Consider the following 11,788-nt stretch of genomic DNA (forward strand, 5'->3'; position numbering starts at 1 on the left):
GCCCTACTGGGAGCACTTACAGTTTTACACAGGGACTAGTGAGTTTGGAAAGCCTTTCAGTGAATAAATGAACACAACAGTGTTTTTCACAATGGAGTATTTATATGCTTATATGTAGAGCTGATATAGATATTGTGGGGTAGTCATAAAATGGAGGCTTTCAATGACCTAACATAAAAAATTTGATTTTTAAAGTGTTGTGGAAAAAGTCAGTCTTGGTTTCTATTTTAGGTTTTTTAACAAGTAAAGAATGAGGGTAAAAATAAAGTAAATTTAACTTGACGATTCTAGAACATGACTTTCAGTAATTGCTTTTAATAAACTGACATTCTAATCAGTGTGGTGCAAAAAAAATGAACCTTTGTGCATTATATATCAACATTGCCTTATGAAGGTGCAACTCTGGCTTTCCTCATAATTGTTTTATCAGTTAATTTATGTATTATAATAACTGTGTGATGCTGCATTTCCTCTGTGCAGTGTGTCCCCTTCATCAAAAAATAAACAGAGAGGAAAAAGAGACTTTGACTTGACTTTGACCTACCTCATCCTGCTCCAGAAGGATGAGCCGAACAATCACAATGTTGATTGCATTCCCGATACTGGCATCTCTAAAGATACCCGCCACCTAAATAAAAAAAAAAAAAAAGAATTTATTTCAAGCATGACTCTTGCAAAAATATCCAGTCACCAAACCCTGTTTTATCCTGCAGAAGGTTGTATGCCTTTTCTATGAAAGTAAACCCTAAAGACGCACTGCCTTCGGCATGTAGAACAGAGCAGTGAAGGAGAATCACAAAGTTAAAAGACAGACAGGACTTCCCACTGGAATGCTCTGATTAGGGGGCACTGCATTATTGAGATAGTTCACTCAATATCAATTATTAGCTCTTCCGTGGCACACATGCTTTTACTATGAGAGGACTTTTATGACAGATCAGACACTATCAATAATATTTAAACTTTAAACTTCCAAGAAATATATTTCTTTGAGAAATGATATGTGATAACAGCAGAGATTTTACATAATTTAGGTTATTTATTTCTCAACACATTAATTAATGTTATGCATAATATTTTAGTCAGTTCATAATAGATGCTAAAGAAAGCCATGAAATCTGTGATCCTAAACAAAAGGATTCCTGACTTCAGAATGAGGTGATATGCACAGAAGTTTGTCATTTTCCACTTTAAAGCATTAGCTACAAAGTGCTGTCAAACAGAAAGTGCATCTCTCAGCCTTCAGCTTTGATTGTGGCATGTCTTGATTTGAGGATAGCATGCGATATTTCAGAAAGCAGTTTCAGAGGCTGCGGGAGGTAAATTGAGGCCATCCAGAGAAGAAAGGAGATGCATTTGGAATGCTGAGAAACTAGAGATAAAATAATAAGAGCATCAGCATCAACAACGAAAAAAATATGGCTGTAGAAAAACTGCTGATCGCTCTACACAAAACCACTCATTTCTGGAGAGGATGTTTGTCTTTGATATCTCAGGTGTTTTTTAAATGCAGATAAAGGAAACATCTTATTTAGTTTTCAGTGAATTCTAGTTTCGTACAGTAGTTTAAAGCAAGAAGCGTTTCAATGTTTCATAAACAACATCCAAAACTGCATCATTAAGAAATATAATATAATAAGTAAAGCAGTGATCTCTAACATTGGACCCCGGCCTGTTAGCAGTCCATGTATCATTTTGTACCATTCAAATATTGTCTGAAATTAAACAGCCAGTATAATACAGCTGGGATAGACAGATTTTCTTTCTTTAATACAGAGTAATTGTGCCATGTACAGTATATAAATACCCATATTATGGCTTTCAGATTTCGTAAATTTATACAATACACCAATTTAACTCAAGAAATGCTTTTCACAAACCCTTAATGTGTTTCCATATTGTGTCATACAGGTTTTATGGTTGCCTGAACGATGGAGCAAAGTGAATGGTTGCAAATACACAATGGTAAAGAACTGTGAGCCTATTTTTTCCTCCTTATGCCAAACCACCCCAGTGCATTTATTTCACCCCATTTTCATTAACACTGAAAGTCCAAACTTTATTATATCCATGGTTTAAAATTTTATTCAAAGGGTTATTTTAATAATCAATTTGACTTTAAGCCCTGTAAATAAAAGGAACATTCAGAATCCCTAACATGGCTTGAATGTTTTATTTGCAAAAGCCAATTATTGCTTTTCTAAAACTGAAAAATACCACACGAAGGGGAGTTAAAGATGAGAAATAAATGAAAAAAAGCTATAAATTTTGCATTTGTTAGAGATACGATGCCTGATTCTCAGACAACCTACGTCCTACAGTCCATCCTGTCTTATCAGATCCGTTTTCTGAGGGAAGGTTTCTACTGTCCTACAGTTGGACCTAGCTGCTGTTGTACAAACAAGGTGGATTTAATGAATAGTTTAAAGATTAGAGAGCATTTCTGTCAATTGTGACATACTTGCAAAGCATAACAAAAGTTGCTAATTTTAAAAGAAAAAATGCTGAACACGTTCCTTTTTAAGTTTACATTCCTTTTGTTTTTGTTACTTAGAGTGAATATCATTTCCCACAATGGAAAATAGCTTCTCAGGGTAGAAGTCAAACTCCACAGCCAGCAGTTTAGTTGCTGACTGTTTTTTTTTTGGTCTACAAAACCACTTTGATGTCCCATTTTAATATCAAAACCCTATATATTATTTCCTTTCTATTTCTGTACATTTTTTATCTTCAAAACCCTGGAGAATATCCACAAGGGCCTTATTTTCGTGAAACATCTTGCTACCAACAACATTTGTTACTTTTTCCATTAGCTTATAACAATATAAATACTGTATGTTTTCCCTGTTATGCGATATATTTCAACCAAATTGCTCAATTTCAAAGACCCCTGGTACTAACAGCTACAATTTCAGCTGAGGGATGCCAGCAATCCCTTTTAGCATAGCAGCAGTGTGCAACACTGGGGGTGGAAATAGATCACAGTCTATATGTTCTATATGTTAAACACAACAAAAGAAAATGCACATTTCAGTGAATGGAACAATCCTATAAAAACTGAGTGTTTAAAAAAAAACACTGATGATATACATTCTAGAGAAGGCAACAGATTAAAGCCCATGAGCAACAGCAGGATATTGATTTGGGGCAACCACTTATATAGGAAACTGACATTATATTGCTGAATTTGCACTTTGGACAACTTCGAAATTAATGAACAAGTTAATCAAAATGCTGCTCCAAGTGTTATTGTTATTTGCAGTTATTTTACTGGGAGTCAAACAAACATGTCAAATAAATGCTATCAGTAACAATGGATATGCTTTTAGTCCGTGCTTAATTTGTGTTCCCCTGTCATTGTGTCCATTGTGTGTGTAGTGATTGATAACAGAGCTGAAGCTATTTTAAACTCACTGAAATTATTCTTGTCCTAAAGCCATAAGCTAGTGGGCATGTTTCAGTTGCACAGAAAAGCAAATTGCACCTTAGGCCTGGAGGCTGTATAGTTTCCTTAGAACTGTGATTGCATTGTTTGCTAGCTGCTACTTTCATTTAAAAACATAAATCCAAAACATCCCTCATGGACAAAAATAATGAACCACTAGGTCAAAACGTCATACAAGTTTGAAATACTCATTTGGTCCACTGTGTGAACATAATGCAGCATCTCCAGAATATGTATGTACTTTGCTCCTAGCAACTCAAAGACAATGGCACAGATGGTGTTTGAAGATGATGACATTATTGTTTAGATACAAGTAAGAACCGACTTCCCTTGAGGCTTCTCTATATTGTTTTCACAAAACAGAACTGTTTGGAGTTTTAATGTTCAAAGCCTTCAAGACCTCAAACAAGAACTAGGAGGGGAAGTAGAGAATAATGCCTGCTTCCTCTGTGTAAAAATGTTAGTCAGTTAAACTGTCTCTGTTCCTTTCCTGAGATTCTGCCTACTGGTGTGACAGGGATGCTGTTATCAAAATATACCAATTACATCTAATCTTTTTTCTGTTTAAAACCTTAAAATAAATTAATACTTGGTATGATGTCATATACATTTTTCGTACTGATTAAAAGCAAAGCTAACACTTTACAATAACCATGAAAACCATCATTTAGAAATAGCAAGGAGATCATTTATTAATGATTAAAAGATTATTTATGAATATTTTGTTCATATAAAAACTGCATCTAAACCACTTATAAAAGGTAAATAGATGTATTAATTTATTATAGTATTAAGCCCATTGTTGTTAGGGTAAGGAAAAGTACAACATGACAACATAAGTTTAATTAAAATTAGGGGTTAGGCTCACGTCCTAAATCTACTGATATTACAGATTGGGATAAACTAACATGGCCGTGCAATATGATGTATTTACCTTTTATAACATGTTTAGATACAGTTTATAAATGTTATTTAGAATAGAAAAAAAAAATTGTTAATCATTAATAAATTGTGTTTTTACCCTTTTAAAATGATGGCTATTGTAAAGTGTTACCAAAGCAACTATATTTTGATTCCTGTAGTAAAAATCTAATTTCATGACAGAGCTATTTATATTACAATACTATTTCATATTATTAACTTTTATTTGGACAGGTAATTATTTTAAGACAGGTAGTGTCAATCTACTTTTACCTGCATACACTTAAAAAAAATAATGCAACAACTTTTGGCATTTACTTAATCATATTTAGTTACTTTAACACAATTGTTTTATGTCCCACCCTGCTAACATGAAACACCTGAACCACCTGGGACGCCCCTCGTTTAGCACCCACCAATCAGCTCAGGGGAGACGCACCTTCTCCGAAACCTTCTTGCAAGATCCCCTTCATTTAGCTCCTGGCGCAGCTTCTCTCTCCAGTGAATTTTCCCCCACCTCCACCCCATCTCCTCCCTCATTCTCAGTTCCACTCATCCTCTGGTTTATTTCATCACCAGTGTCCGGGCTCCAAAGGAAGACTACTATGATCCTTTTCTAGGTTACTTATCCAAGCGTAGGTTGATTCACAGCATCAAAATCTTTTGCCGGGGTCTGTGCACCAAATAACTTATTTCGTTAATGTCTCCATCTGCTTCTGTCTCCCTGAACCCCATTCGGCCTCGGCAGATGGCCGTTCACTCTGAGCCTGGTTCTAATGGAGGTTTCTTCATGTTAAAAGGAAGTTTTCCTCTCCACTGTCGCTACATGCATGCTCAGTGCAAGGGACTGCAGAGAGTCAATGAGTCCTTGCAATCAGCTGGTTTTCCTTAGATAGAAATATTTTGAAGAATATAATTGTGTTACCTGCATAAATAAATTAAATATTTTCTAATTGCAACTTTTCTCTGTGTGAGTCTCTCCACGTTGAATTACCTATTATATACACATGGATTATCTAGAACTGCTAACACCAGAATCCAAGGGGACCAAGGACCCAGACATGCCACCACCTTGCTGACATCTCAAAAAGGTCAGGGAGCTTATAGGTTCCATTGCTCCAACTGAGAAGACAATCCCACAAATATCCTGCTGAGACCACTGACTGTGAGGATGGGCTTAAGGTCACAGCATATACTCTCGGTGTAGGTCCTGGATATCACCAACAATGCAATATAGGGGTAACATTGTTCAATATTAGACTAGCAGGTTCATTTTCAATGTACCTCTGTGAAGAAGATGGAAAATAAAAATACAAAAGGCTGCACCTACACACCAGTGGTTCATTAAACCAAATAAGACTTTTGAAATCTCTGTCTCTTCATTTGAACTGCTGCACCGTGTCAGCCTCGGCAGGAGACCATTTGAAGGCAGTGTTTTTATGTTGTTGTTGCTTTCAGAAGCTCTGTAGGAGTTTGTCTGAGGAACCACAAGCTGTGAAATGGGTAGTCAGCAGCCATAATGGGAATGTACAATGAATTTTGATCTCTGCTACTGTGTGTTCCCACATAACATATTCTGTGAAAAAACTTGTTGGGTACATCATCTGGATAAGATTATTGATGTTTATTCTACCTGTCAACAAAAAATCCTTTCCAACACAAGATTCAACATAAGACCATGTCAGAGTATCTCAAATTAGGGAGATAAGGATAATCAATCAAAATGGTAATTGGCCTGTACTTACATATAACCCTATCCCTGATTATGGCAAACTATATTGTAGCCATAGCTGCCCTGGGGCTGACTGACAGAAGTGAGGTTGCCGTACTCTGGCGCCACCAGTCTCTCCAATCAGTAGGAAATGCAGGTGAGGTGTGTTGCCCGAGGACACAACAACACTAAAAGCTTGAACCAACAACCCTTCAGTTAAAGGGCAAAGTCCTTCATCCAATGCCACTGTCGCCCCAGGAAAGCAGACAGTTTGCTTTAAAACTCAAATCACATAAGAGTTAATTTTTTTAAACCATTGAACATTTCTATCTAAATGCTTAGCACATACTCCATTTGTACTGAAATACTGATTTTAAAGTATGTAGCTGTGAAATCTTCTTGGACCCTAAATTTAGATTTTACTGAAGTATAACTTTAGGTTTAAAGGAGCTTACCGCAAGCCTCAGAAATTTTGCTAGCGTTTCCTCCCCTCTTACAAGTGTTGTACAAACTCTAAAGAGAAAAATCAAAGCAGTTTGCTGCTGCAACTGAGCAGGTCTTTCTTTAAGAGGTGAAATGTCCAATGATGTAAGATTAGGAGTTATTTTGAATGGAGCCTTTTTCCTTTTTAGCATATAGACCATCACTCCAAGGGCAGATCTGATCTCCATCCATGTTAAAAGCTTCCCCTTCACTCTTATTCTGTCGTTGATCAGATTCCAATTTGATCTTTCATCGCAGAACCGAGAAGTTTCATTTTCTCACTCGTGTGTGGAATCTGCGACGGAATTTGAGGGGCACTTGCAGCTGGATTTTTGTTATCCGTCTCCACAGACCATCACCCCTGTTCTTTAACTGCAGCTGAGACTCAATAAACTAGCCAGCTGAATGACAGCAAACAGGCATAATCAAACCCACGTCTAGAGAATTCAGCCTATATAAGTCTCTCATGAGACTCGCGGAGCCTATAGAGGCAACTGCTGTTAATAGAGAGCTCATCTTACATGTTGGGCAATTGAGAGGGCAGATTTTGGAAAAAACAAAACCAAAAAAGCTAGTGCAATATAACTTTGAAGTCAAGAATGGGAATGCATAACTTTAGGAAAACATTATTTAAAAACAATGGACTGAAAACCGACAAAATCGACAATCCCCCAAATGTCCACGAGACTGATGGACATTTGGGCTAATGTTTGGGCATCTATCCCAATATGCAATCACTAAGCAAAGCAACAATACCTTAGGATAGTGAAAAACATTATTAAGATCTGAGTTACCAAAAAAATGAAAAAGAAAGTAGCATTTCCTCCTCAATATTTTTAAAATGCTGCCAAACCTCATAATTTTACAGAGCCCAAAAGTGGATGACCACATTAAAAGCATTCCTTAGATGACACTATAGACTTTATCATAAAAAGCGCTTGGGAATAAGATGCCTTTTTACCATCATGTATTTTTTAAAACACCAGAGGCGGCAAGGGGGTCTAATTGAACGTGCTGCTGCCTGATATGTTGTTGTATCAGCTGAGTTGAGAAAATGTATATTTGTTGAAATATTTACACATGGTCTAGTGCTACCAGCTGGATAGGTGATTTTTAGGCATAAACAGACATAGACAGACTTTTTGCAGCCGGGATTTGGCACATTATACCAGTCACATGGAAATGCACCAAAACACAGCAAACTTCTGGACAAATGAATGTTCTTCAGTGTCAGCAACACTTGAAAAAACAACAAAACTGCTGAGGGGGTTTCACACAAATTGATCTGTTTTCAGGAACTCGTCCATAATCTGCATAAAATATAAACTCTCAATGCATCCTTTGGTGTTACTATGTTGGCCTTATGTCTTGGAGCACACATGTGCTTGGTTTGTGATTTATGAAGAGCCGGAGGCAGCTGAAAGTGTGGCTGATCTTTGTGTGTTTACAATAGAAATGCACTGTGAATGAAGCCATCTGTCATGATCCAGGAATGCTGGTGGGTTTCTGTGCCCTTTCCTCCCTCCCATGCTGCTCATGTCTGCTGAGGGTGTAGCTGTCATTGCAATGCAGCTTCTTATACATGCAGAATCGGTTCATCATTTACTATTTAAATAATTATGCCCTTGAAATAATGTACCTGCCAGGACCTGCATTTAGAAATAATCTGAGTTTCCTTTAACTTGATTTATTATGTATAATAAAATATATAATATTCAATATTAATTTGTGTAAATTATAAAATGTGTTGCTATGTTTAAAATAATTTGTCACAGATAAAACTATTAAAACATACTGTCAAATATATGTCAATGTTTTATCAAATGAAAATAAAAAGAATGAAGAGAAACTTTATATTTCTCTGCTTTAAAGAGGAGGTATACACTAAGGAGGTAGAAGCAACCCTTTGAAATTAGATTCAGGATAAATCCCCTTATTTTACTCTGCTAAATCAAACAAAATGAGTGGGTGCATCAAAAGGCTATGATCAGTGATGCACTGTCACATCTAAAACTATTGCCATGTACACTATCAGTGAGCAATGGCATCTGGCAACCAGAACCACCTAAACTCTCAGACATCTGTAAAAGAAATAAAAGTGTAGTCTTCTGCATTTCAAGGAGACCAAGCTCTGCGTGTCGTGTGAGCGTTTGTAACCTTAATGGCTAAAACAACTGTGAATGTCAACACCCCCACTCATCTTCATTGCCCGTAGCAACCTCTTTTAACTTTTAAAGGTCTTAAACTTATATTTGTCAGATTAAATGGAAACATTTATCAAACCCTGTGCTTTAACCAAGTGGTGTCAGGCCAAGATAAAGGGAGAGACCAGGACAATTTTATTATGTCTAAGATATTTAAGGTTTCATACATCCTAACATTGCAAATTATTAATTTTATAATAACTTGCCTCATTATTTGTTTACTTATAAAATTTAAAAGCAATACCATTTAAACTTGATGAAAGAAAAAGAAGCCTTCCCTGAAGTCATAACTGGAAATGACATGTTTCTCTGTAGTTATCCCTCTGTAGCTGTGCTAATCTGTAATGACTTTACAGTATGGTGGTTTGATATGAGTTTACTATCGCTCCTTCATGTTTGCCTTAATTCCTGGGATTGTGAGCCAGTCTTGCAGCTCCTCGTTACTCATCCTTTCCAACGCCGAGTAGTTTTCCTCTTTTCTAATTCCACTGTGACAACTTTACATGGATCATCTTGCCAGCACCAACTAAACTGTTCAAATTTAAATAATGTCTTTGGCATCTTTTTAATTGTTGCCATCATGAGACCCTGGGATTCACTCCTCCTTCCCATCTTCACCTCACCCTAATCTGTTTGTATCGGACAAAATCCACAACCAGAATCCGTTCATTCTGCACCAAGTTCCCGATACAGTGTCATTTTAAAGTGTATTTATATTTTCTTCTAATACAAGAAAAAAAGGTACCATATGTAGTATTCATTAGATATAATTAAATTAAGTCCCATTTGAAATTAGGACATTGTAAAAACATTTATTGCAATTATAGTTGCAAAACATTTTTTTAATTTCAATATGTACATATTTCTTTCTACAAATAAAGACAAAGTGTAAAACAATAACAATCAAAAGTCCATAAGTTGAAAACTTTATGAAATATTTTGCACTTTAAAGGGAAATACTTGGACAGCACAGATCAGACTAAAGCTGCTGCCTTAAACCTGACCAGTAACACAAAAAGCATATAACAAAAGAAAAAAAACTAATAATATCATCAACAAGAACCTGTTATGTAAAATGCAAAAAGAGCATTTAAAAAGTAAAACTCTACATTCAGCTGAATTTGATCCCTGGCCTGTATTTCCATCTCTAATTTGACAGATGCACTAATATTCTTTGACTACAACCTTTCGCAGTCAAAGCATTATGAGGCATAAAGCTGACTAAATACCTCTGTCATTTATCAGGGGATGATATAACAGCAGATTGCATTATGGGAAGATGGTACAGCCAGAGAAAGCAACATGAAGTTTCAGGCTACTTTCTCTTGACGGAGTTTGGCCATTTTACTAGAAAGGATTTTTTAACATGGCACAATTTATTTGCAGTGATCTGTTGTTAAGCATCAATATTTCTACATGACAGCTGTATTAGCCAATGATAGTGGCCCCTTTCATTAAACTATGATATAAACCCAAAAATGGGGAATATTTAAGCAGGGAGAAAGACAGCTAATTTATACAGCGCCCAGCTCCATTTAGCTGCAAACTTCTCCACCCAACCAATTTACAGTGCCTGCTGCAGATTGGAGCCTAGAGGAGCTCCAAGGAGCACTAAGAGATGGCACAACAAAAAACAATTGTATATAAGGAAGTCAGACCAAAACAACAACTCCTATGCAAGTCACAGCTGTTAAAACGGGTTTCCTTTTTGTTTTTTGGCATCCAAAGATTTCATAGGGGTTATATTCTACAAGGGTTGAGTAAACCGAGAGCAGGGAAGCTATATTTGTTTTTATTTTGATTCATTTAATGTTTAATTGCTATGGTTTAATCAAATAAATATAAGCAGTTATTGATATGCTAAAATAAAAACATGTATATATGAACTGATCAATATTGTGAGTTTTTAAGTAATAATAGCCATCTTTGTTGAATTATTTTTACAATCTGGATGCTGGGATTTCTGTATATTAACGGCAGTATTGCTGCAGCGGCAAAAATATAGAATAGAAATTTGTGGTGTGGAGGCCATTAGCCGTTGCCCTGCACTATTGTGCAGAGGCTGAGTAATTGCTATTATTGATTATAATGACTGTTACAGCAGAGCTGGAGAGAGTGTAAAATGGGGTTAGACACTAATTTTATGGTCAAATCTACCAGATCTTAATCTAAAACACATATGCACACTTTTTTTTTTTACTTTTTTAATAAATCAGGTGTTATATTAATGAATGCCTCTATTTAAAAAACTTCTTATCAAATCGTTATATATTCTCCACAGAATTACATTTTGCTTATAGAATATAAAATACTCACAATGTTCATGACAGCAAGGGCGTAGCTTTCCACATCTTTACTCCCATGATAGTCCACCATTTTGGGGTCCACCACCACTAGAGTTTCCACCCATTTTTCCCTGCTTTCTGAGCGTCGATGAATTCTACGCCTTTGCCCTTGATTTCGACGTTCCCATCTTTCTCGCTGCCTCTCAGTGCCCTCAAAAGTCCTGGAGGAATCTGGAGTTATACAGATTTTAGAATGTGAACTCTAAACTTAGAATGAGAAAACAAACTGTGTGAGACTTTTGATTTTACAAACCATTTTATATTTTTGGCCAGAGAGGGTGTCAAACTATCCAACTAATGTAGCTAAGATAAAAAGGAATCCAGAGTATTTGGTTTGAATTTCATTAGTTAAAATATTATATATTGGTTTGTTGTAAATGTTCTTTTAGAAAAGGTTAACAAGTGTCTTACAAGTTTTTACTGGGTAAATTATCTCAAGTAATCAGGGAATCTAAGGTCATTGCTAATGTCCTTCCATTTGGCACTGTGTAAACATCCATCAGTATGATTATCCTGCTTTTACACTTCAATCAATCAGGTTGATTTGAAACAGCTAATAGGTTCTTTGCCCTTTAAAATTGACTAAAATCAATAGGAGGTACTGAGTTTTGAAGAAACAATGATTCTAAGTGGGCTTTGTGTTTGTTCATTTAATGAAAGACACTGTATACCTGTAGGA

At 36.1% G+C, this 11,788-nt stretch overlaps 1 protein-coding gene across 1 annotated transcript in view; it reads right to left on the reverse strand.

The window, feature by feature from the left end:
- The window catches only part of LOC107097480 (A disintegrin and metalloproteinase with thrombospondin motifs 7-like), a 128,944-nt gene that overhangs the window by 116,030 nt on the left and 1,126 nt on the right, over positions 1 to 11,788 (reverse strand). Inside the window, 2 exon segments of the mRNA XM_015394630.1 lie at positions 545 to 628; positions 11,081 to 11,280. Coding sequence (XP_015250116.1) covers positions 545 to 628; positions 11,081 to 11,280 — 284 coding nt within the window.

The sequence above is a fragment of the Cyprinodon variegatus genome, unplaced genomic scaffold (genome assembly GCF_000732505.1).
Source record: "Cyprinodon variegatus isolate N-32 unplaced genomic scaffold, C_variegatus-1.0 Scaffold701, whole genome shotgun sequence".
Classification (NCBI taxonomy): Eukaryota; Metazoa; Chordata; class Actinopteri; order Cyprinodontiformes; family Cyprinodontidae; genus Cyprinodon; species Cyprinodon variegatus.